At 39.7% G+C, this 26148-nt stretch overlaps 1 protein-coding gene across 2 annotated transcripts in view; it reads left to right on the top strand.

Annotated features, from left to right (window-relative positions):
* Positions 1-244: 244 nt before the first annotated feature.
* The window catches only part of LOC146331532 (RNA-binding motif, single-stranded-interacting protein 2-like), a 43695-nt gene continuing 17791 nt past the window's right edge, over positions 245-26148 (top strand). For both annotated transcript variants that reach the window (XM_084732560.1, XM_084732555.1), the window contains exons 1-2: positions 245-632; positions 21968-22134. In XM_084732560.1, the coding sequence (XP_084588686.1) occupies positions 561-632; positions 21968-22134 (239 nt within the window). In that variant the 5' untranslated portion in view covers positions 245-560. The remainder of the gene's footprint in view (positions 633-21967; positions 22135-26148) is intronic.

The raw sequence follows: 26148 nt of genomic DNA, 5'->3' as shown, positions 1-26148 counted from the left end.
GATGAAAACAGTTTAAAATATTCAAAAAAATATTCAACAAGATGAAAAAGACAAAAACAACATAAGTTGAAAAAGACAACAAGATGAAAGACCTAAGAAGGCTAAAATGACATAAGTTGAAAAAGATGTAACAAAATGAAAACATACAGAGAGATGACCTTGGAGAAAGGGTGAGGTTGAAATGAAAAGGTTGAAATGTTTTACTTTTACGTACTTTGCGTACATTTAAGAGCCTGTATTTTTTTCACTTTCACATGTGTAAAGAAATTGAATCATTTCTTTGTCTTTATAAAACAAACTGTACTATTACTTGCGTAAAGAACATGTGTACTTTTACCATCACAGTTGATGGACCCCTGAAGCAGCCTGTACAGGGGCCAGCAGCCTGTGGGGCCCCTGCCTGCCTGCCTGTCTGTCCTGTGTGTCCTGTCCTGTCCTGCAGCAGCAGCACCACTCTCCGTCAGTCAGCGGGACTCCAGCTCTCACTTCCCCAGCTGCTGACGTCAGCTGGCAGCCTGGGCTGAGCTCGCCCCTCCGCTCCGGACATAGCGCCGAGAAAAATGCTGCTCTCCGTACCGACAAGGGCAGGAATCAACCCATACAACGGCTATAACAGCAGAAACAGCAAAAAGGTAAACGCTTTCGGGATTTTTCCCACATTTTCCGCTTGTTCGCCCTGCAGGGCAACACGCCCGTGTCTGTCGCGACCAGAAAAGAGGCTTGTGACAGTGAGCTGCAGTGTCCTTGAAAAGCGAAACGTACTGAATTTAAGTTAAGACTTGGTGGAGTGAAAATACAGCTACAGGGCAGCGGTGCTCCGTGTGTGTGTGTGTGCGTGTGTGTAGGTGGGATATTTGCTCCCGCTCGGTCCTGTCATGTTGGCCGCCTGGTGTTTTTATTTAGTAGTATTTGTGCGTGTTGTAGTACAGTGAGGATGTCGATATGGCTCTGCTCACTCATTTGAAAAAGTCAATGGTGGAGGGAGAGCAACTTTTATGGGTGACTGTGCCGTGTGTGTGTGTGTGTGTGTGTGTGTCCTGGATGTGTTTGTGGAAGTGGGGGTAGGGTGAAAGGCAGAGCTCAGGGAACATGTTACAAAATGAATTCCGTGAGCTCCAGTCCGGACACTCTCGTATCAAGCGGTTAAATCAGCTCTTCATTGTCTCCGCTCGCTGCCGCCTGCCGCGTAAGTTTGCAAAGTTTTTTTTTTTTTTTTTTTTTTTTTTTTCCTCGTTTCCCATCTGAAAGCGGAATATGCCCCACCCCTCGAAAAATCCCACCAGACCATGATGACTACATTCCCAGAATTATGAATCGCGCTCTCGTGGTTACAGTCAGTGTTGACATTGTAACTATTTAAATACTTACGTTAAAAAAAATGCTTATTAATGGTTAATAATTCGGGTTTCGGGTGGCAGAGCTGCATTTTTAGTAATTTTAAAACACTTTTTTTTTGCCTTTTAGAGGGTGACTGGAACTGGAGTTTGGGGGCCAATGCCAATACCAATATTTGGGAATGAAAAAGTTCTGATAAAAATATAAAATTGAGAAAATAAACTTGGGGTGTTGCGAATCTCCAAATTCACAATTCAATTTGACGTGCGATTTTAAGGTCACAATTTGATTCTATCTATCTTTTGATTTTTTTCTGCTAAATGCTTTGTCATATTAGACTGTTGAGTCTAGAGCTGCAACAGTTAATTGATTTTTAATTGATTATTTCATTAATCGCCAACTATTTTGATGATAGATAAATCGGTTTGACTACTCTTTTAAGAAAAAGAAGTCAAAGTTCTCTGATTTCAGCTTCTCAAATGTGAATATTTTCTGGTTTCTCTTCTCCTCTATGACCGTAAACTGAATAACTTTGGGTTGGGGTCAAAAAAGACCCAAAAACCTTTGTGGATGCCATCTTGGGCTACAGGAGACAGTGATTAACATTTTTCACCATTTCAGTCAATTTATAGAACAAACAAGTAATCAATTAATAGAGAAAATAATCAACAATTTTATCAACTTTGAAAATAATTGTTAGTTGCAGCCCAACTTGAGGTTTGATTTGTAAAGATCAGCAGATCATTTGTTTTATTCCCATACAACTGTCATTTACATGTTCAGGTTCTTTAAAAAATATACTCTATATACAGTGTGTCATACTGTATTGTTCTATTTTTTTTCATGATAAGAACAATTCATATCATGACAATAATAGTATGACAATGAAGGAGTTTCAAAAATGGAAGTGACTTCAGTGTTGTGGAAGTGGTTTGGTTACAAAAGATCTGCAATACAACAATTTAGGGTAATATGTAAGAAGTGCCGGAAGACTGTAACAATAAAAGCAGAAGCGCCAGGTTGAGTATAGGGAGAGTCAAAACTCCCACAAGGAGAGCTCAACAGCTATTGTGAGTTCTAAACCAAAAACATTTGTCAGTATTTCGTCATATTGTCAAGAATAACGTCAGAGCAGAATACCTGAAATATCTTGATATTATTTTAGGGCCTTATTGCTCACCCTCATATAGTACCAATTGTGATAAAACGTTGTATTGTGTTGTGTTTTTTGTTTTGTTTTTTCCTTGAAATATGTGCTGGACATCACAAGTAGGCAGGAGTGGAGGGTAAAAAATACTGGAAATATCACAGATTCTGCCTTTGATTGCAATTATTGAAACTGAAAACTCATTTTGATCCAATTTCGATTTTGTATTGAAATTGAAACAACCCCAATATATAGATAAACACATTTCTTGTAATGTTCCCTGAAAAGCAGTTGACTTTTTTGACATGATAGCATTTTTTTTTAATAATGATGAATAACTATAAATAAAAACACAAACAGAGCAAAACATATCAATATATTAAACCTGAATTAAGAAAAAATAAATCTTAACAAATAATTGTTTAATCTGTAAAATGTCAAAAAAAAGTGAAAAATGCCATCACAATTTACCAGATCCCAAAGTCTTCAGATTGCTTCTTTTGTCCAACCAACTGTCAAAAACCCAGACACTCTTCATTTACTGACATAAATGACAGAAAGGAAGCAAATCCTCACATTTAAGAAGCTGGAACCAATTTGACTTTTTCTCATCAAAAATGACTGACACTTAATTACATTTATTGATTATCAAAATAGTTGGCAAGTTATCTTGTTTTCAGTCGATTGATTGATCACTTGACTCTTCGTTGCAGCTCTAGTACATTTCCATTTGCGCATGCAGAGGTTGTGTGTATCATGTGTCTTCTCTCTATGGACCATGGTGGCTGAAGTGATGGTAAAAGCTCTTTCATTATACATGCTGATATTAATGCTGTGATTTCACCTCTGGATTCACAGTAGCTCTTTCTCCTGTCTCTCTGTGCTGTCTGCTGTCTGCTGTCTGCTCCTGATCTCTAAATGGCATTTGGAAAATGTATATTGACATATTGTCTTTCTGTGATCTTGGGCACCGCCTGGCTGCTCATCCTCCCAGATCTGATGTCAACACTTCAGAGTGTCTGTCTGAGGAGAACAGCATTGAATTGTTTGTTCTGCACACACACACACACACACACACACACACATACACACACACACACACACACACACACACACACACACACACACACACACACACACACACACACACAGTTTTTAAAGTGCCTACCTCAGTGGCACTTCTTGACTGTAGGAGGGTGGAATCCACTGACAAGAGAAGCCCAAGATGACCAGCATCCTCCCCAGCTGCAGGCAGCTGCCAGTGCCACTGTCTGTCGTGGACTGGCTACGTGTGCTGCCGACACGTTGTTTTTCTCTCAGGGTGTACTCCCCTAGCCTTTTGTCCTCCCAGACTAACCCACAAGGCAGCGGGACAGTGGTTGGTTGATGGCAGGGCATATCCACTCTGTGGGCCCGCACATCACTTCTGGGGACCACTGCAGCTCCGAGATCCCCTACCATGTTAGCCTGGGTCCGCAAGGCACCCAGTTACCGTGTGTGGCCACGGGGAGGCCTGGCAGGAGTCTTGGCGTTGGAGAGGCTATGTACTGGCAGGAGAAGACTTATGCAGCGGCTGCTTCCCTGTTCACCACGAGGGCTAGCCAGCAGCAGTAAGCAGGAAGGCATGCACCTTCCCTCTATCTACTGCACGAGATGCATCACAACACCCTGTGGGGTACACTCACACACCCCCACCCCCCCAAACCCTATATACACCCCCCAACTCCCACCCCCCATATACACACACACACCCACACCCCCACATATACACCCCCCCTGTACACACACACACACACACATCCCATATACAACGCCACCACCCCCACCCCCCATATACACACCCACACCCCCCCATATACACCCCCCTGTACACACACACACACACACATCCCATATACACCCCCCCACCCCCACCCCCCATATACACACCCACACCCCCCTGTACACACACACACCCACACCCACACCCACACCCACACCCCCATATACACACACACATATATACACACACATAAAATGAGATGATATATACAATGGTTGTAAATGAGTTTGGCCTTAGAAGAGTCTTTTGTACCACTTCCGCCTTCTCTTTTTTCTAGTGATTTGACTCTCAAGCTCTTCCAGCTGAGACACCATTAACCTCTTGTTCTCCTCCTTCTCATGGGTCGTTTCCAGCAATGTCTCCTTGAGCTTTTCTATGGCCTGAATGAGGGATGACTTCTCCTCTTGCCACTCGATTCTGTGACGTTTCAACTCCTGTTCAGTGTTCTCCAAAGCTGCCACCAGAGTGTTGTTGTCCTGTTTCTGGAGGTCCAGCTGAGTCACATAGGAAGCTCTGGATTTCTCCATCTCTTCGAGCAGGGAGGTTCTCTCCTGCTGCCAGCGGAGTCGTTCCGTCTCTGAGAGATCCTCGGCCTTTGTCAGGGTAGATGCAGTTTTCTTTGCCTCCAGGTCCCGGTCTTGGAGTGTCTTCCTCAGATCTTCTGTGGCCTTAATGAGGGACGATTTTTCCTCTTGCCACTTCAGCTGATGACTCCCCAGTTGCTGCTCCGCTATGTTCAGAGCAGCCAGGAGGGTGGCGTTCTCCTTTCTCTTCTCGTCCAGCTGAGCTACATAGGAGGCTATAGATTTCTTTGTTTCTTCTGCGGCCTTAATGAGGGATAACTTTTCCTCTTGCCACATTATTTGATGACTCTGAAGCTTTGCCTCAACCCTTAACAAAGCAGCTACAAAATTACTGCTCTCCTGTCTCTGTCGCTCCATCTGAGCCATAGCAGAATCTTTGGATCTGTGCAGGGCGGTTCTCTCCTGCTCCCAATAGAGTCGTTCTTTCTCCAACTGATGCTCGGCCTCTTTCAGGGCAGATGTGATCTGCGTGGTCTCTGCCTGAGATTCTTCTAAAGCCATTTTTGCTTCCCGCTTCTTGTCCTGTAAAGTCTTTTCGAGGTCGTCTGTGGCTTTAACGAGGGACAACCTTTCTTTCTGCCACTTGATCCACTGACTCTGAGCCTGTTCCTCAGCCTTCTCCAGAGCAGCTACAAGAGTGTTGTTCTCCTGTCTCTGCTTTTCCAGCTGATCCACATTGGAAGTGTTTGATTTCTCAATTTCATTAAGCAGGGAGGTTCTCTCCTGCTTCCAGTTTAGTCGTTCTTTCTTCAGTTGATCCTTGGCCTCTTTCAGGGCAGATGTGATCTTCCTGGTCTCTGCCCTCTGTTCCTCAAGTTGTGCTTGATGGGAAACCTGAGATTTTTCTAAAGTCTTTTTTGCTTCCCACTTCTTGTCCCATAAAGTCTTTTTGAGGCCGTCTGTGACTTTAACGAGGGACAACTTTTCTTTGTGCCACTTGATCCGCTGACTCTCAACCTGTTCCTCAGCCGTCTTCAGAGCAGCTACAAGAGTGTTGTTCTCCTGTCTCTGCTTTTCCAGCTGATCCACATTGGAAGTGTTTGATTTCTCGATTTCTTTGAGCAGGGAGGTTCTCTCCTGCTGCCAGTGGAGACGCTCTCTCTCCAGTTGGTCCTCAGCCTCTTTCAGGGCAGATGCGATCTTCTTGGTCTCTGCCCTGTGTTCCTCCAGTTGTGCTTCATGGTGGGCCTGAGCTTTCTCGATGTTCTTCTTTGCTTGGTGCTTCTTGTCACGCAGACTGTTTCTCAGGCGTTCTTTGGCGTTAACGAGAGATGACATTTCCTCTTGCCACTTGATATGCTGACTCTGAAACCTTTCCTCAGCCTCTTTCAGAGCAGCCACAAGAGCGCTGTTCTCCTGTTTCTGCCCCTCTAGCTGAGCCACATAGGAAGCTGTGGATTTCTTGTTCTCCTCAAGCAGGGAGGTTCTCTCCTGCTTCCAGCGGAGTTGCTCAGTCTCCAACAGATCCTTGGCTTCTTTCAGCTTCAGTTTCAGGTCCTCGATGTCCTTATCTGCAGAGGAGACATGTTTAACCTGAGAGTCATCTAACTTGGCTTTCAGGCTACACATCTCAGTCTGCATCAGCTCCTTCTCACGTTTCCACTTGTTTCCTTCTTTCTTCTCTCTGAGCTGCTGATCGAAGAAATCAGTCAGGTTCTGCTCTCTGATTTCCAGCAGAACTCTCCCATCAGAACTGCGGGAGAGCTTTGCCTCACTGTCCTTCAGTTCATTTCTTACTTGTATTTCCAAGGAAGTAAGATATTGTTTCTTGTCCTCTCTCTTCTGTTTTTTCATTTTCTTGTTTTCCATTGCAAAATTGAATTTGTCTAAATGACTTTGAATTAATTTGCGTCTGGACCAAACTTGGTGTTTTGAGTTGAGTAGTTGAGTATTTCTCGAACTGTTTCTTTCGCTGCACAAACCGGTGATCTAAAATGATAATAACTGCTCTGAATCCTTGGGTCCTATAGAGTTCCAAACATCAAAGGCAGGATGACATCATCAAAATGTCATAGTGATGACATCATCATGACATCATACTATTCCAGTATTCCAAGCTACATGTTTTTTTTTTTTCAACCTTTATTTATTCAGGATAGTGTCATTGACAGTGACATGAGTGTGCACCATTTAAAAAAAATCCATAGCAACCATCATAGCAACAATAGGAAATGCACCATTTCCACATTTTCCTGTCAAAACCTGAAAGAATCTTGGTCATAACCAATAAACTAAAGATCATATACATCCACTGAATGTGGATTATGAAAATAAAAGGCCTATTTATCACTAGAAATGTCATCAAAATGCTTTTTAATGTAGAAACAATCTTTAATTATTGCATTTTCCACTGAGAATGAAAAGGATGTCAGCCATTTTGTTGTTCTCAGAGAAAGGAAATCTAAGCATCTCACAATTTTAGAGCCCTTATTGGTAAACTATGGAGCTATAACACATTTTGGTATGAGACTAGGTTGAGCATGAGACTAACAAATACACACACACACACACACACACACACACACACACACGCACATGCACACTAACAATACAGACAGCTTGCAGTTCATTTTGATGAACCCACAATGCATCTTTACTGAATGTACATTTATATGCAGATCTATTTGAGCTAATACCAGGTCAGACCTCTTTTTTCTGCTGCGAAGAGGAGACTATTTGACAAACAATTCCTTCTCTAAGCTATCAAAGAAAACCATTTTTAGCTCTGCAGAGACCAATAAAAATGTGGAATGTCACTTTTTAAAAGGAAGTGCACTGTAGGAGCAGTCTGGAGCGCAGTCTTTTGAGTGTCAGCAGCACTCGCAGTTTAATTGTTTTAATTTGGCTCCTGTCATGTCAGACCACACACAGAGTAAATGTGTAATGTAATATGGATAAAGTGTCCATTTTCTAGGTGACATCTCATATCCCAATATAGGTCATTTCACATCCAGACAATAATATATGGATATCAAAATATAGCGCATTTATTTCTGTGAATAAATAGTTTATATAAAATGTCCATATGGAAAGGCCTTTTTTAAATTGTAAACTCGACAAATAAAAGGTACTTACTCGTATTTGATTATTTCTCTCCTTTTATTTATAATCTTTGTGTAAAATTTGAATTTAGAATGTAACAAAATCTAAAATAGTAATATATAAAATATATTTAAATTAAATAGAGAGCACTTTTCAACTAGACTTGCATCTATACTCATCCGTAGACTCCCTCCGTACTGTTTGACACGATTGTTGCAAAGGTGGTAAAAGAGGTTAGTGGTGTTGAGTCTGTTGTGGGGACTGGACTGCAGCATCATTTGCAAATGATTTTCTGGTCGGAGTCAGACTTTTCATACCCAAACCACATCCATGTGACAGAAGGACCCTCTCTTTTAGGAACAAGCTCCTCGTTTTGGAATTACCTTGTTTTGTGTCACATGTGTCACATTCTCCTCCACGTTTGTTTTTGTTGCCCTCATGCAAATTTCCTGTCTGCGTCCATATGGTGCGGAAGAACACAGTGTCTTCCAAACGACAAAAAATATTACCTGATTTTCAACACAGTGAAATAAATGATAGCACGTAATATGAAACAATAGATGTCCTTGTGTTGTCATGTGATAATTTTTGTTGTATCACACCACCCAAATATCAACTAAATTTTTAGTTGAGAGTTTAGAGCTGCAAAGATTTTATAGTTTATAAATTGACTAATTGACTGAAAAAAAGTATTGGCAACTTGTTTTGCGAACTGATTCACTGATTTGGTCTTTTGTTTTAACAAAAATGCCAAACATTTGCTGGTGACAGCTTGTCAGTGTGAGGATTTGTCATATACAATGGTAAAATATATTTTGGACTGATTCAATCAGACAAGAAATTTGAGAACTTGTGATCTGTGTTTCTCATTGCTTTCACTGTATACAATTTTGTAGACTTATGAATGATTGAAACAATCATCAGATCAATTAATAATTATTTAGCTTGCTAGTTAGACTTTATTGTTGTTGGGTGAAATCACAGGGAATCACTGGGAAGACACACACACACACACCATCCCATAGCTGTGACAGGCAGAAAGTACAAGACAGCAGCACACAACAGTGGCAGGCTAAACAACATGAAAACAAGATTTGTGGTTCCCTCAGCCAGTCACTCTGTTGAGGGCTGCTATGGCTGCAGGCACCAGACTTTTGCTAAAGCGAGGCCTGCTGCACCTCAGGGACCCTGTACCTGCACCCAGAGGGCAGGACTGTGAAGTAACGATTGAGCGGGTGTGTGATGCCTTGTATTTGCAGTGAGTGCGATGGCAATGGCATTACAGTTGATAATATGAAAGTGAAAATGGTTGCAGTCCTAATAAGCCCTGGGTCAGACATTGTTGTTTGATATCCCAGAAGTAGTTGAGTTCAAGGAAAAGTTTGACATTTTGGGAAAAACACTTTTTTGCTGAGAGTTAGATGTGAAGATTGATGCTGCTCTCGTGTCTGTATGCTAAATATGAAGCTGCATGCAGCTGGCTAACTTTAGCTCAGCATAAAGACTGGAAACAGTGGAAAAAGTTAGCCTGGTTCTATCCAGAAGGTAACAAAATCCACCTAACCATTGAACATTTTCTTGAAGCGGAGATTAATGCAGCACCAGGACAGCTGGATCAGTCTCCCACAGGAACATTGTAAGAACAGCATGGCCCTTAGTCTTTCTGCTTTTTGGTAGGACTGCATGATTCTTGCTAAAATGTTAATCATGATTTTATTCCTTATGGATTGAGATCACAATTTTCTCACACAGTTCTTGCTTTTTCAACAAAACCTTTACTATTGCACTCTTACACACTCAAGTAAAAACAGGTTGTTTTCTAGCTGAGAAGCATCAGGTGGAGAACAACATCACTCTTGTCCTTAACGCCTGGATTCTTTTTTCTTAGTAAATAAAGAAAAAAAGGATGCAAAATTAATCATTCCCATTAATCATTAATCAATTGCAATATCTGTCAAAATAATTGCAATATGATTTTTTTTTTATTTTTACCATATTGTGTGGCTCTGTTTTTCAGGAATATCTCATCTGAACAAGCAACAAAAATATAAATGATGAACAAAAATAAATGATAAAATAAGATTTTTTATGGATCCTATGCAGAGCACAGGGAAGTCAGTGTCACAACAACAGAACTACAAACTTTAAGTTTAAAAAAAGACGACAGCATACAAAGACCACAGAATACAAAGAGGGTACAAGAATGGAGAGTGTCGTACATGTATACTGTTAACACTTTAAAGCCCTATAACTTGACTATATTAATTATGAATAGCTACTACATACAAATTAAGCATGAAAAAAGTAAAAAAGTTCTGAAATAAAGAATGTGAAAGGAAGTGAAATTTTCTCCTCACGTTGTTTTGGTGGTCCCGGGCTCCTCCATTTCGTGGAGCTTAAGTTCACAGAGAGGTCAAGTTCCTGTGTTGTGATTCCTAACATTTCCTCCTCCCACCTCCACCTTCTCCTCATTCTTTTTATCTCTCGCTCACATTCTGCCATACCTGAGCTGCACGAGTACACAAAATAAAAGTCTGATCACAGAATAAACATGCAGAGGGGTGAGAAAAGCGCTCTCTGTGTGTGTGAGCTGATTACCGAGCCTGACAACTAAAAGGTGTTTGGTTTCTGTTGTGCTTAAAGCCAGCTGCTCCTCCCCTGACTCAGCACCTCATTTCCTCCCTCAAATAAATAGAATTAATGTTCTCAAATCAAATTTGGTCGGTTTCCGTGTAAAGCTTCCTGGATGGAAAAATAACAGGAGGCGGCTTGTCGCCTCTCAAGGTATCATGCGTCTTGCTCAGGGCCTCGACGAACAGCTTGTTTTTGCACTTGTCAATCAGATTTTTGCTCTCATCTTGGCGGGAGTCCTTTTCAACAAATGTCAACTTACTGCTGTGATTTAAAGATCTGGGCACCTCAATACACACTCTACTGCATCAAAACACAACTACATATGAAAAGAAATTAAAGAAACACGTTAACCGGGGCGTTAAGTTGTCACACGGATGTAAAGGTTTCACTGAAAAGGCCATTCAGACATGGCAGAATGGCACAAGTCTCCCGTGCTTCTTGAAATCTGTGATTTCACCCTCAACTCCACAAGCTGTCAGACGTCACCAGCGTTACCTAATTCTTGCCTCATGTGAACCAAAGCCTCTTTGAAAGAGAATTTTTTTTTTTAGTTTTGTGACATTACTCTTTGAGAGGTGCTCAGACTTAGTTGCAGTGGAACTTTTTGTATTTAAAATGATGCTTCAGAACAGGAGAAGTTTGTTAACAAGATCGCATATTGACATACAGGCATATAAAACATTTAGGAAGAAGAGATTTGTACTTTGTAATATAGAATTCTGTTGTTAATAGAAAAAAAACACTTTGATCAGAATAAACAGGCTGATTCAACAAGTGTTTGGTTGGTAAAGCAGATTTGTCATGTAGATTATTAACATGAAACCAGTTTCTGGTTTGCTAGCTGGCTGGCTTGCTGATAAAGGAACATTGTTTTTTTGAGAAAACAGTATTATAATGATGTAGTGAAGTGGTCCAGAGATGCACTCGTCTACAAATCTTGTTCTCCAGACGTCAGAAAACGTTTGTTTGGTACAGACTAGGCCTGGGCAATATGGTTGAGAAACCTATCATGACATAAAAATCACAATATTTTTGACCAAATATGTTCATGTTGCGACAATATTGTAAAGATGACTACTGGTGCTTTCACAAAATATTACAACCAATGAGTTTTTTTTAAATGTAATGTTAATATAATGACTAAGTGGGTAAAGACAAATAATAAAACAGCTAGAGCAGTCTGGTAAGTTAAAAAAAATAACATCACTTATGACATATCACAATATGACAATATCCAAAATCTATCACAATATCAAATCTCATATCATGATACAATATAATATTGATATATTGCCCAAGTCTAGTACAGACCCCAACAAATGTCACATTGTCATGACTGTAATCGTGTTTTTCTGTGAAGATGAAAATGATGCAGACTTGTTCATTCCTACTAATCATGAATCATATCACAGTATCTGTCAAAAAATGTTTTATATCATGCAGCCCTATTAGGAATACACCTGGACTCTGCTGTAGGTCTTACAATGAATTAGTAGAATTTGCAGTGGTTATTATTGTTGATGTTTGAAAGATCCTTGTGTGCCTGTGTTTTTCCCAGTTACTGTTTGATCAAAATGTAAGGTGTAACAATTGTCATATTATGTCAACATTAAAAAAAAAAAATAGTATTCAATTTGAGTTGATAAACACAAACTCATCTTAAGGGAACAAAATGAATTTAGGCAAATCACAAAATCACTTTTTTTTTGTATGACGGTGTTATTTACATCCAGTATTATTAACATATGTTGCCGTAAAAAATATGTCAGAATTATAGTCAGCCACTGTCTAATCTCAGAAGTCATCAGTCATGTCAAATGTCAGATGTCAAGTGCCTTTGAATTACACCACCAAGGGGATTTTTCCCCTGATTGTATCTGTGTTAACCCACAGAAGTAGTGTGACCGAAAACACTATGTTCAGCGTGATTGATTACTGTAGCAACGGTCTGTCAAACTCGATTCAAGTCTGTGCAAGTGTATTTTCCTCTCACACGGACGTGAGCTGAAACCAACTGATATCTGAATGTAAAAGCATACGTTGTACTTTGTAAAATTCAAGACCGGTAACATGAATTATGCATTGCTTGTAGATTTACGGGCAAAAACCATGAATCACCACCTGAATTAGAAAACATCACACTGAATTAAAAAGCTAAGCAAACATTTAAAACATTCGATTTCATTCATTCATTGCACCTTAATAACATTGCAGCTAAAACACATTTACTAAACATCAGTAATATGTTTGTTTCTATTGATGAGTGTTGTGCATTCAAAGCATGTTTAAACCAGCAATAGCCAAAAAAGATGGTTTGACTTAAATCTGGAATTTTAATGGAAACATGACTTCTCTTCCAAGTTTCTTATAACACACAAATGAAGAAACTGATGCAAAGTTCATTTTAGATCAATGCTAGATAAAATCAAAACTTTAGGTGTGATCCAAATGCTTTGAAGCTCCTACTGTCCAAATTAGTATTCAAATGCTCCATTTGTTTGTTTTGGTGTTTTTGTTTGATTTGAAGCGAGGAAGGAGACGTGTTGGTTCCACCAAAAAACTAGGGCAAAAGACTGATAAAGAGCAAGAAATGGAACTCCCCTATCAAGTTTAATTAGTCTTGAAAACCACACACATAGGCATGTGCACACGAAACAAGCAAAAAAAAAAAAAAGTCCTTGTGTGGGAGCATTTTTGCTCCATGTGCACAAAAGTTGTCCCGCGAGCATTAGATTGTGATGAGCATGAATTCAATCCTCTCTACATGCTCGCAACAGTTAAACACTTGCTCATCAAGTTGACTTTTCAGTCTTTGGAGGTGGGGATAGAGTAGACGGGCTCCTGTCTCCTTTCTTCGTCATCATTATAGACTTAGAGCAACAATAATAGCCAAGTGTATCATGTAAATAATGATCGCAAATTACGTGGGACAGTCGTGCATGTATGCATGTGAAATTTTCATCGCACTTGACTAATCTGTAGTGCGATAAAGCTATTTTTTGTTTTACAGCTCACACATTTATGGCATGGTTGAGTCTCACAGCTCTCATTAATCATATTTACAATAAATGATTCAGTGCAGCTTTAAACTAGCAAGCAGTTACATCAAGTAAAAGTAACCTGCAGTCATACAAGTAAGATCTTGATCCTTAATTTGCCATTTTTAAAATGAAATTTAAAGATCAGTTCCATGAATTGAAGACAATTAATTTATATTGAAAAGAAAGTGAATACACTTGTGAATAAACGCTTGCAGTGGGGTTAAATTTTAAGAAAATATTTGCAGAACAGAAGAACACTTCACACATTATAGGAGAGGGTCGAGTGAATCAAAAGTTGCAAATAAACTTTGGTGTCAATGCATTTTGCCTGATGAAGATCTAACACAGAAGTGTCACAAATAAATGTATTACTGCAAGTTTGATGGTGTGAAAATGTTTTCAAAACTAATTGAGACCAGCATGGTTCGAGTTATATGTCCTTTTCTAAGTAACAAGTAATTGCAGTACAGAAATATGCTTGTAAATGCATGTTTTTAATTAACAACTCAGCAACAGGAAATACATTACATACACAAGTATTTGTTGTCTGCTGGGCTGCTTTTACATTTCTGCATCAAACCAGCTGTTCTGCTGCAGTGAGTGTATCCTCAGTGAACTCTCCTGTACAGTCACCTTTGTCCCTTTGGCCCTCCACCAGGTATATGTTTATCTATCTCTTTGTTTAATGTGTCAGATGTTTTGGATTGGTGTCCAACTTCGGTGCCAGCCACATGAACCAGCCAAGGTGAACAGGTAAAGTGGGAGACAGAGTCCTTGGAGAAAGCACAGCTGTCAGAAATCTGACGCCAAGTACTGCAGTGATGCCAGACAATCTGTGTGCCTCACTTTTTGTTAGATCTCTGGCTGAGCTGAGGGCCAGTGTTTGTATAGGTATCTGTTTCCAAGCTCCCCCGGCTCCGGCCACCTGACCCGGCTTGAAAGCCACGCATGCATGTGCGTTTGCGTCAAGTTGTGATCAACAACATTAAAAGACAGACAGTTTGAAGATTAATAGGTGTGTATTAAAAGACAAAAGGAAGGGGAGGGTTAGAGACAGAAAGGAAGGAGGATTCAGGTACGAGTCTAGACGTGAGCTCGGTGTCCCTGTCACCTGGTTGGAATGCAGAGCTCTTCATTCAGATGGCTGTGCGATAAGATCAGGAACAGACACAGAGGATTTCCTGCCTGCCACCATACTTCAGCTCACTGCTTTACCAGACACAGGAGAGCAGACACACAGTCCTCACCTAACCTTCAGCTAAAATAAAAAGACTCATTTTCATTCTTCCATAGATATCTTTCATGTCCTCATAAATGTCACTTTCTTTTTCTCTATCTGGCCTTGTTGATGAGCGAATTTTGAAATAATTTGTTTAGGTGTAGTGTGACAAATTGGTGGGTAATGCCTCTGGAGTTTTGGCTTGAAATAGTAAAAATGCACATAGATAAGATATATGATACGTGATATATATTTTTTAAATTAAAAGACAACATTGGAGTTGCTGGACTACCGCTGCCTTGATTTATTATATCTTTTGGTGAGTCTGTTTTTTAATACATGACTTGATACCCAACAGTCAACAACAAGACATTGTGGAAGGATGATAATATTGTTGTTTATCAGGGAAGAGCGTGGGGTTAGCTGTCCCAAAACCCAGAAAAGCTCATCAGCTCACTGCTGCTTCCCCCTGATGCTCTGACCTGATGGCAACCTCCAACTGTCTCACTCAGGGAGCAGCCAGATCGACTCTCACGTCCCTGCCAGGCAAGCGTCCATTAAAAAGGGTCTTCATCTCCACATCACGTCTTCAATTTAGTTGTGTGAATGATGAATGATAATGAAAATAATCAAGTTCCAGCCCTAACAAAGTGGACAAAAATTTAAAAAACTTAAATTATTAATTTACTCACTTAGAAATTACTTTTTTTTTTCAATACAAGAACCTAAATTGCATAGTTAGAGGGCTATTGTAGATTTAGGTTTCCCATGGCTTTAAATAAACTTTTGTCTGTATAATTTTGATCAATATGGCAAACAGGAAATGATTTGGTTTCAGAACTAAATATCCAAAATGTTTGTTGATGCTTCAGAGGTGAAATGAGTAAGTACTGGATGATTTCTCCCATGACTCATCTTCCTTGTTGGTCCTAAAGTGGAGCGGCTGCAAAGCAGCAGATCAGCAGTGTAATTCTATACAAGCTGGAAGCTGCGTCCTCATTCAGCCGGGCTATAAATCTGTGCATTAGCACGTAAGTCGGTCAGCTGGTCAGACAGTCATGCCTCTTTCCTGCCTGAGGAGAAGACAGCAGGCAGGACGTGGGGAGGCGGGCAGACCCCCCAACCAGCCAGGAAATCCATGGAATTCTGTAGGTCAAACTGGGGTCAACTGGAGAAGCCCCACAGGGACAGATGGAGATAAAAACAGAGGTGGAGGGACACTAAAAAGAGGTTTGGACATCTAAACAGATGGATTTATATAAAGCAAAGATATACAGTAGTGAATGTTTAAAGTGGCCATATGACACATAAAATGTAACTTTTCATTTAGGGATTAAAGTCAGTCGTATTCGACAAAGACGCTTCCTGTCAGCTTCAGTGTGTCAGTGTAAGTTTACATCAAGATTGAGGAAATGGTTTTATTTATAGGATGTTCTTGATTTTTATCTTTAGTTTGGTCCTAAAAATACCCAGAGATATTTTTGAGCCTTTTGTTATGAATTTGGAGCAGTTCAGCAGAGGAGGAGAAATGTCACTTCGAAAGCGTTTCTACTGGAACCAAACAAGTCATCAGAATTGTGTAAGACTGTGACGGCATCTTGGATCTACAGTGATCTGTTATTATGTTTTAATTTTATAGCATGAAACTATTTCAGTCAGGAAAACAAACTCCTTTTCTTTTAATGTACATTCTCACTCTGTGTATTGTCCTGAAGTTTAATCAAAAAGCCGTACTGCATGTTGCCTCTTGAGGTTCAGATTTCAAGTGTTTCTAGGGTCACGTCAGTGGTGGGAAATACCTCACTGTAATTCTTGGACTGTCTATTAAGATTAGAAAGTTCTTAATCAACTGTTATTAGATTATATAATTAATGGAACTAAGATGATTTTCTTACTTTTAAATGTTTTTGTGGAGCATTAATCAGATCTGCTTGGCATTTGTACGATACCTGAATGTTTGAGTAAATGATGTACCAGACATCTGTTAAAAAGGAACAGGATTAGATTAATGCTTAAATGATAAGTTTTTCATTTGATTAGTGAATCAGCATAAATGGACCTACAATTTTCATAACTGTTAAGTCAATTTATCAAGCAAAGAAACTCTCACTTTTTCCATTTTCTCAAATAGGATTTTCTACTCTGCATTTTAATCCATTGTAAATGGAATCAGTTTGGGTTTTGGACTGTTGGCCAGACCCAACAAATAATTTGAAGACATTATCTTGGGCCTATCATAGTTTCCCAGAGTTTCAGATTTGATACGTGATTTATGGCCAGGATCATGCATTTGGTTGTGTGAGTGTGTGTATGTTTTATATCTGTCTATCTGTAGTGAGCTCCGTTTTAAAGTTAATGACGATACTGGTATTATATGACACTAGATGACCTAAGACATCCATTATGCCAGCTTGTCAGAAAGGAGATTAAATAACGCTCCAAATTGACACTAAATTTTGGCAAGGGAAAACTGGGCTGGACATTTTCAAATGTGTCCTTTGATGTCTCACCTCAAGATATCTGAATAAAAATTAGTTCTAAGTGCACCCAAGAGTCTCACCTTCACAAACATGCCCACCTTCTGCTAATGTCATGCAGTTTGGAGCAAAAAACATGTAACTGTTTGTATACAGTATAAATGTGTTGTTTTTTCCTATTCTAAACATGGTGTATATGAATATTTCTGTGTGCTGGTACCTTTAACAGTATTGGAATTGCATGAATTGGCTCTGAGTAGAAAGCTGTGACTCTTGTGGATTCAGTGAGCCCACTTGTATTCATGTGTGTTGATGTTAGTCCCACATAGGAGCAGTTTAATTGTTGTGAGACCATTTTTTGAAACTTGAACTTGAATACTGGTGACCTGTTGGAATTAAATTCGGTTACTGGAGGCGATCGAATCAGCTGTTTGCCAAAAAATTAACCCTCTGAATAGCTAAAAACTCTACTGGGACGTGCAGGCTCCAACCTATGAACGGGCAACATCAGGTCTTTCTGTATCCATTATATTGTTGTTAAACCACTTGCTTGCTTGTAATTTTCTAAACAAATAGGACAATATTCTAAATAACAGTGTTAAAATGGAGTAATTTGGACTTATTATCCTGTTTACTGTTTCCTTATTAAGTTTATACTGCTAGGTGAATCCAGAATTCTTGATTACTATACAATAACACTATCCTTTGCATCTTAAAAAAAACTGAGAGAATACAATACAACAACACTTTATTAAATGCTGCACATCTCTGCTGGTTGCATCCCGCAGTTGTGATGAGATTGCAGTAGATTCTTCACCATCTGTTGCCTGGCAGGGATCTACACTGTACCGAGTGCACTCCTCTAGTTTGTTTTCATGCTCTTGTTGTTCTTTCAGCAGTTTCTGATCAACTAATCCAAAAAATGGAAGAAAGTGGTGTTATAGTGTTAAGTCTTCAACAGCCAACATGCAAATAAAACACATAAGGATGCTGAAATAACCTGAGAGGTAATCCGCAAAGACCATTTCAAGCTTTTGTACAGAAATCAACATTTAACTTGTAATGCTTTTAAATTTGAGGGTGGCTGACAGTATGAGCTGAATCATAAAGCACTATGAATTAAAAGCTTACAGTACTTTTGTTCTTTTACAGTATAAAGAAGGCACTTATACTTTATGTGAGGGTAATTTTTATGTAAGTATCTGAGAATTGCTGCTTTACTAACTTGAACTTCACTAAGATGACAATTTCTAAGAAATAAGAGTTTCATATTCCTTTCCATAATAAAGGTTACAGATAATATCTTTTGACTGAGGATCTTATGCAGCTCTTAAAGAATTTTACAATCAGCCATGCTGTAGCAGCACACTGTAAGTGTAAGTGTGGATGCGTATGCGTGTGTGTGCCTGAATGCATTTGTGTGGTTGCAGACTGCTGATTTGAGGGGTTTTGTTGCAATGATTTGCTCCCGGTGCAGTCTGGAGCTTGATTGGGACTTGGCACTCTGGTGAAGAGTGTGTGAATGAGATTATAGGTCTCTGCTGTCCTGTTCTTTCATTCACAAATTAACCACCACCAAACATGTATTCATCATGATCCACACTGTGACAAGATAGATAAACTCTTGCAGGCAGGCTTGTGCTGTGTGTGTTTTCTTCTGGCTCTGAAAATGTTGTGGTCTGACAGGGTTAAAGGTTTAAAAATGAAAAATTTATTTATGGTTTCTTCATATGGCAGAAGCAACTTTGAATACTTACATTTCACTAAATGTGACAGTGAATGGGATTGGAAATACCTTGAATTTGATGTCCAAGAAGTCTGTTTGAGTACATCCTGCAGCTTATGCCTTTTTACTTGTGGACTGTGTAAATATTCCTGGAATGAAAGAGATGAAAGAGAAGAACACACACGCCTCTTTTCTTTGTTTTACTCTGAGCAGGCCGTGTCTCTGTCTTGCTGAACATGAACAAACACATGCAAACTTTTCAGGTTTCTTCAGCGGTAGAGGAAGAGAGGATTATCTTTAGAGAAATAAGCCTTTTGTTGAAGCGGCTGCTGTGCTGCTGGCAAAATACAGGTCAGAGGGCTTGTCTTGGAGGGCCCCCATTCCTTATGGGAGGTGTCTAATTAGCGGGATTGGTTGATGTTGCTGGTGGTCCCGGTGTGACCGTGGCTTCCTGCTGGGCTTTTCCTAAACACCACCAGTCTGATCAGTGACCCTGTCCTCTCTACTGAAATTAACCCATTGTCCTCCTGTCGCCTTCGTCCAGTCGGCCTCTCAAAAGAGACTCTCCAGCCTCATGGCACTGAGCTCATTCAGAGAACGTTTTAGGCTATATTATTCCTTCGTATGCAACATTAAATGAAAATATTTGGCTGTTAAATTAAAGGGATAGTTTAAATTATGTGATGTGGGGTTGTATGAGGTACTTATTGATACTCGTTGTATTAGCTACAGTAGACATCAGTAAGCACACACCCAGTTTGGAGAAAGGGTCAGCAGCAAAAGGTTTTGTAGCCACTTACAAAAGGTGTACACTATATTTCAAATATACAAATAGCTTTGCTTTGCTGTCAGGTAGCCTTTTCTGATGGGAAACCACTGTTATATGAGCCAAATATCGCTCTATCCAAAACAACCAAACTCCATATGTGAAATCTACTTCACAGAACGTGGGAGTTGCTGGTCCATCACTGCCTTCATCTGTTAGTTTGTTGGTGTTATTGTGTGTTTTTGGTGAATCCGAACTGTCCTTTCAAAACAGCAAATTCACACACAAACAAAAGATTGAAACAGCAGTAGACCAGCAACTCTGATGTTCTTCTAAAATTACTGATTTTACATGTGAAGTTTGGTTGCTTGGAGAGAACAATATATGGCTTATATAACAAAGTTCTCCTGTCAGAAAAGACTGACAACAAAGTTAAGTGGTGAAAAATTCTATTGATTTATTTTTCAGGTGGGCCATTTAGGTGTCTGAAATATGTTTTGCTGCTGACCCTGTCCACATCAGTACACTGCTTAGCTTCTGTGCTGGTCCTCCTCTCTGCTTCTCCAAACTGAGGGCGTACCAACCACCACCTACCGTAGCTAATACAATATTGATAAGGGGTTTTTGAAAATATGAATACAATTGACTATCATTATATTATCTTTTGTGATACTGTATTGATTCTCAGAAACACTCAGTGTTGTTATCTATTTTAACTGTTCTGATTGCATAAAAAAGTAGTTAAACTTTTTTTTTAACTCAGTTTTTATGCACCTGGCAGTGTGTTCTTTATACCTTGACAGTTTAAAAAAAATTGATTTTTAAAAAAGACAGTATATCGCTTTGCTAGCAGCATCACAATATATTGCAATACATTGAATCCTAACCCCTGTATTGTGATATGTACACTTAAAATAATCTGAACTATCACTTTAATGTGATTTAAGTCATTTTCACACAGCTAACAGACACAACATTTGCCAGTTCTGGCGAGCCTGGTCTGCACTCAAGTGTTGCTATTTATTGCCTGAGTCTTATTTGGAAAACAGCCAGTAGCTCTATTCCTAGAAAGAGAGGACTTTTTTTTCTGAGTTCCTGACAGGCAAAGTGATAATGAAACCACATTTATCCCAATAAAAATATGCCTCTGCATGGTTACACAATCTTTTGTTTGATTTCTCCAAGGAGGGCCACAATCCCATGGTGAGATGAGATGATGCATTGGTCGTTGCGCAACAGTCTTTCATGTTCCTGGTACTGAGTCAACCAGTTGGCCGCCATAGTTTACAACTAGTATTATTCACTGGCACTTAATCCTCATAGACTGATGAAACAAAACAAACCAACCTGAGAAATGAGAAGGAAGTTCAGCTGTGGGTGAGGTAGACATCAGATCATTACAGATGGTCACAACATGAGTGTGTTATCATGTATTGTCTGCAGTGCTGTTGTTGCTCATGTCTTTGAATTCTCTTTGTTTCTGCTTTGTTTTGATAAATTGTCCTTGCATGTTATGGACTGGACTGAAATAAACCCCATTTTTGCTTCATGCTACTCGGGATCTGTTAACTTTCGACACTGTTTGAGAGGGAAATGTCTGAAGGACGGTGTTTGAAGACAGGCAGAAAGGCAAGCTTCAACAGATGGTAGCGATTCATTTAGAAATACCTGCTTTTATAAACATGTAAAATGAGAGAAAGCGATAAAAATGGATCACATATAGTCTCTTATTTAATTCTGCATAATCAGACTGACTAAATGTTAGTTTTAGATCTTTAAAGCTTTTGATTTTGATATTCACCACAAGATTTTTTTGTGGTTTCAAAAGTCAAAAAGAAGTTACCCACCCAACATGAAGAGAGCATAAGAGGCCCATTTTCCCTATATAGAGTACGCAGCCAAGAGGCCCCACATTCCCCTCAGAAATCAGTATTGGTGAGTGTTGACATGAGGCCTGTATGATATCATTTTTCGCAGCTCCCACATAATCATCTGTCTCTTGCAGGACTACTTTCTATCTCAACATCTCCTTTGAGTTTTTCCACACTTTGAATAATAACTAAAATCACTTCACCTGTCAAAGGTTCGCTGGTGTTTGACAATATTTTGGCAATGACTTGTGCTGTATGTTCATGCACGGTAAACTGATTCTAAGGGTTTCTTTCTCATTGCAGCAGGCCTATGTGTCCTCCGGCCACCAGATGGCGCCCCCCAGTCCCAACACCAACAGTAGTAGCAACAGCAGCGGCGGGGGAGGGGAACAGCTGAGTAAAACTAACCTGTACATCCGCGGCCTCCATCCGGGGACCACAGACCAAGACCTGGTCAAGCTCTGCCAGCCGTGAGTGATTTTTAAACTTTTCTCGCCAGACACGTTTTATTATGCTGCTTGAGCTTCAAGAATTCCACATAATGACAGTGTGATGTTTTGGGAAATGCACTTATTCACTTTCATGCTATATCATGTTTGTTTTATCCGTTTACATACAAAAATGTAAATGTCGTCAGTTTATGATTTTACAGGGTTTGACGGGGGATGGCATCCCTATTTTTTGCAAAATTAACAAAACACATCCCTCTTTTTAAGCTACCACAATCTCCTACTCGCAGACATTGCAGAGTGCAGGTGCAGAGAAGTTGTTTAGTTGTATTTGTTATTCTAGTCTGCCTGACTCATTGACCCTTCATCTGATGGAGGTTTGTGCAAGTTAGAATCTCAGGCCCCGACCATGGCTCTGAAATATCAGTAGCCTGTCTGTGCTGTGAAAGGTCCGTCACTGTCCGTGACTCACTTTTCTGTCAGTTTCCTCTTAGATCTGTTATTCCCTTAACTATATAGCTATAGCAAACTGACTGTATAGCTGTTTAGTCGATTTGCTAGTGGCTGGTGACCAGAATGAACTGGATCCATCCCTCCTGTTACAAACTAACAAATCGTCCACTGGCTGTAACTGTTTCTTGACAAAGGCAACCTCATGGTGACAACAACAATCTGGGAAGTCACTGCTCCTGGTTGTTATTCACCAAGAAATAGACAATGAAACACCACACAACGCAGCCCCCTCTAAAACCATTGATTATTTTTTGTTTCTATCAGGGCTGAACACATTTTAAAAAATATCTAATGGCAATTGTTTTGACTTACATTGCCCTATGAATATTATTATTATTATTATTATTATTATTATTATTATTATTATTATTATTATAAGAAATGAGTTGGTGATTTTTGCAGGGATCTGTACCAAACAAAGATGCTTTCTTGAGATGTGTAGGCCAGCCTGCCAGGACATCTCTGCAGCATGACAGTGTGGTTTTTTTGAAACACCAAATACTGTGCCTCCTGCAGTTTGAATATGGAAGTGTGCCATATTGCAGTATCGATCAAATATTGATTAATGGTTCGGGTCTCATTTCTGTACAGATACAAACAAGAAATGTTGATTAATGACTCCAAAAGGTGATAGTGTGGGGATTTTTGCATTTAAGAGCAATGTCCTGTTGTCCCTGCTTTGAGTCTTTTTGCTAAGCTAATAACTCACTGGCTTCAGCTCCATGACAGTGGGAGCAAATAATCATATTTCCAAAACTTTCAGTTGATTCCTTTGATGAGTTAGTTAAAAGCCAGCTACCAAATAATCAATTACAAACTCCAAATGATCACGTAACAAGATTTGTACTAGAAAGGCATTCGGAGAGCTTTGATGATTACTTTAATAGTCGAAAACTAATCGATTAATCAACTAATTGTTGCAGCTTTAATTTATTTTTGTTTTTGCAAAACCAAGGCCAAATGACCTATCTCACAGTGTTAAGTGAAAAGTAATTTGTGTACCCGGCCTGTGATTGGCATCCACTCCAAAATTTGATGGGTTCTTCCGTGGCCCATGCTACACCTTGTTGCCAGGTTTCATGAAAATCGGGGCAGTTGTGTTTTTAGTGATGCTGCTGATAAATAGACAAACAGTCAGGACCAAAAACATTATCTCTGTGGTGGAGGAAGTGATAACGTGTAAGCTATGCAGATATATCAGCCAAATGTTGAGTATTACTTCAAAGAAAAAACAGAATTAACTAAGACGTGTCCAGGGCTGGCTCTTAGTTTGATCCATAATGATGTAAACGTGTAGCAATCTCTAAACATGCAGAACTTTGGTTATTTAACCTTGATTGGACAAAAAGGCAGCGGCCAGTGCAGTGGCCTCACTGTAAGTTCATTTTGAATCGGACAATAGTCTGGCTATAGTTGGTAGTACATTCCAGTCTACCTTAATTGAAACAAGGTTTCTTTAGATAGTTATCCCTGCTGCTGCATTGGAGGAAGAGTTCTCATGCGCAGATAACATCTGTGCTGTCTGGAGCTGTGCTCTTCATCTGTTGGACACATGAAATTAAATTGTTTAGGGACATAATTTGATGTTAAGAAAAAAAGGAGCTGTTTAGGCAGGAAGGAAGGAGAAGTGGTTTGTGAATAAGGATGCAGAATTACCACAACTAAAGTTAGTTTGATAAAGTCTTAACAATCACAGGAACACAAGAAATCGTCAGCAGAATGCTCAAGACTTGGAGGGAAGAGGAACACATGCAGAAAGGACAGGACGGGGGTGAAGAGGGAGAGAAGGGGCCAGAGAAGGGTACAGCCTGTTGCCTCCTCATGTCCTGATCTGACCTTCTGATTTTTGTGAGCCTGAATTGGCTCAACAGCCATGAACTAAGACTTACACACCCCTAGACAAACATACAAGCCTCTATAGTATGTCAGCCTTACAAAACACGCTCAGATAAAACCCAGTAAAAAAAAAAAAGCACCCAAACTGGTTTTGGCTGCTTCAGGTCAGGGCCATGCTGTATGTCACAGATGTGATTTGTGAACTTTAGACACTCATCCGTCATCTGCATGGGTCATTCACAGTAACACCACGCCTGCCTGAACAAGCACCAGCCATAACTAATAAAATAATACTAACATCACAGCCCAGCCTTCAATAATATTTGCGTTTCATTCTCCATTTTGACCATTTTGACCCTGCGTAAGGAAGCCTGCCTAATCCACAGAGCAAATTTACACGGCTCGTATCTGATAATCATGTTAATATTTGAGGGTGGGTGGACTGTGTGCACACACGCACACACAGAGACAGAACAATCAAAGAAAATCTGTGGCCAGTATGTGAAGCACAGGGACTCGAGAGTGAAAGCAGGAGATGGACAGAGAGGTCATTGTGAGGTTGAAGACTTAAGGGGTGGGTGGGGGGGCTACTCTCAAAAGGGAAACTTAAATGAGAGAGAAAAGAGTAGCATGGCCTGCTGGGAAAGAATGTCACACAGCCGTATATGGGTCAGAACTGTCTTTTAAGTCCCTGTGGCCTCCACAGTGTGGTGGGCTGCTGTTCTGCTGCAGAAGGGTTGAGGTACGCGCAGGGTCACACAGTCACTGCCTTCAGACCATTGAACTCTCCTGGCATCTCTGTTTGGTAAAAACATGAAACAGCTTTTGTGTTTCTATGTCACACCTCTAATGAAAATTCAAAATATTCAGGATGACTTCAGTGTTTTTGAAGGATCGACCAACATGTTTCTTTTTTTTTCAGGGCTGACACTAACATTAATTATTAGTTATCAAGGAGAGCAATAACCAATATTTAGAACAGATATTCAAGTGCAGTAAAAGTGAACATTTTAGTGTCAAAATTTAGAATAACACACCAGGGATTTGACTGAATATATTCTAATATGTGTTTGCTTTTTATGTTGAAGATGTACAAATTTGTAGAATAACACAAACTCCAACACAAAAAGTTGTTGAAATGGCTTTAAGCAATATGTTTAATTATCCTAAGACAAGAAAAGCAGGGGTCTTCTACCAGTATTTCTTAATTCAAAAGCAGCAGCTGCTGCTTCAGACTAGCTCCAACTTAAACAGCTGCGATAATAAAATGCTGCTTATGCACTGAGTTGACTTATCACTGTCAAAATCAATAAAATACTTTGTTGCATTTATTTAATATGTCAGTCAGTCAGATTTTTCAGCAAAATTAGTGTGAAATGAGTGAGAACATATTCCACTACTGTTGAATGTTAACATGTGATAGGAGAGAACCTATCATTCAAAACTAGGCACAAGGGAATACTAATGATTAGTATGACCACCAAGTTCTCCTCTCTCTATATATATTTACTGTACCAGGTATGTCGTTATTTCTGTACACACACATATGTATATATACACACACACGCATACACGAAGACATTCAGCATAGAGGATTTTTAATTGTAAAGGTAACGTCGATGTTATTGCAATGTTGACAGCAGTCTGCTTCTCCCTCGTTGTGTGTGGCGCTGCATGTAGAGGCTT

The sequence above is a fragment of the Lutjanus erythropterus genome, chromosome 2 (assembly GCF_056507025.1).
Source record: "Lutjanus erythropterus isolate fLutEry1 chromosome 2, fLutEry1.hap2, whole genome shotgun sequence".
Lineage (NCBI taxonomy): Eukaryota > Metazoa > Chordata > Actinopteri > Lutjaniformes > Lutjanidae > Lutjanus > Lutjanus erythropterus.
Note: the sequence above shows the minus strand (reverse complement) of the source record. Positions and strands in the feature narration are given on the sequence as shown.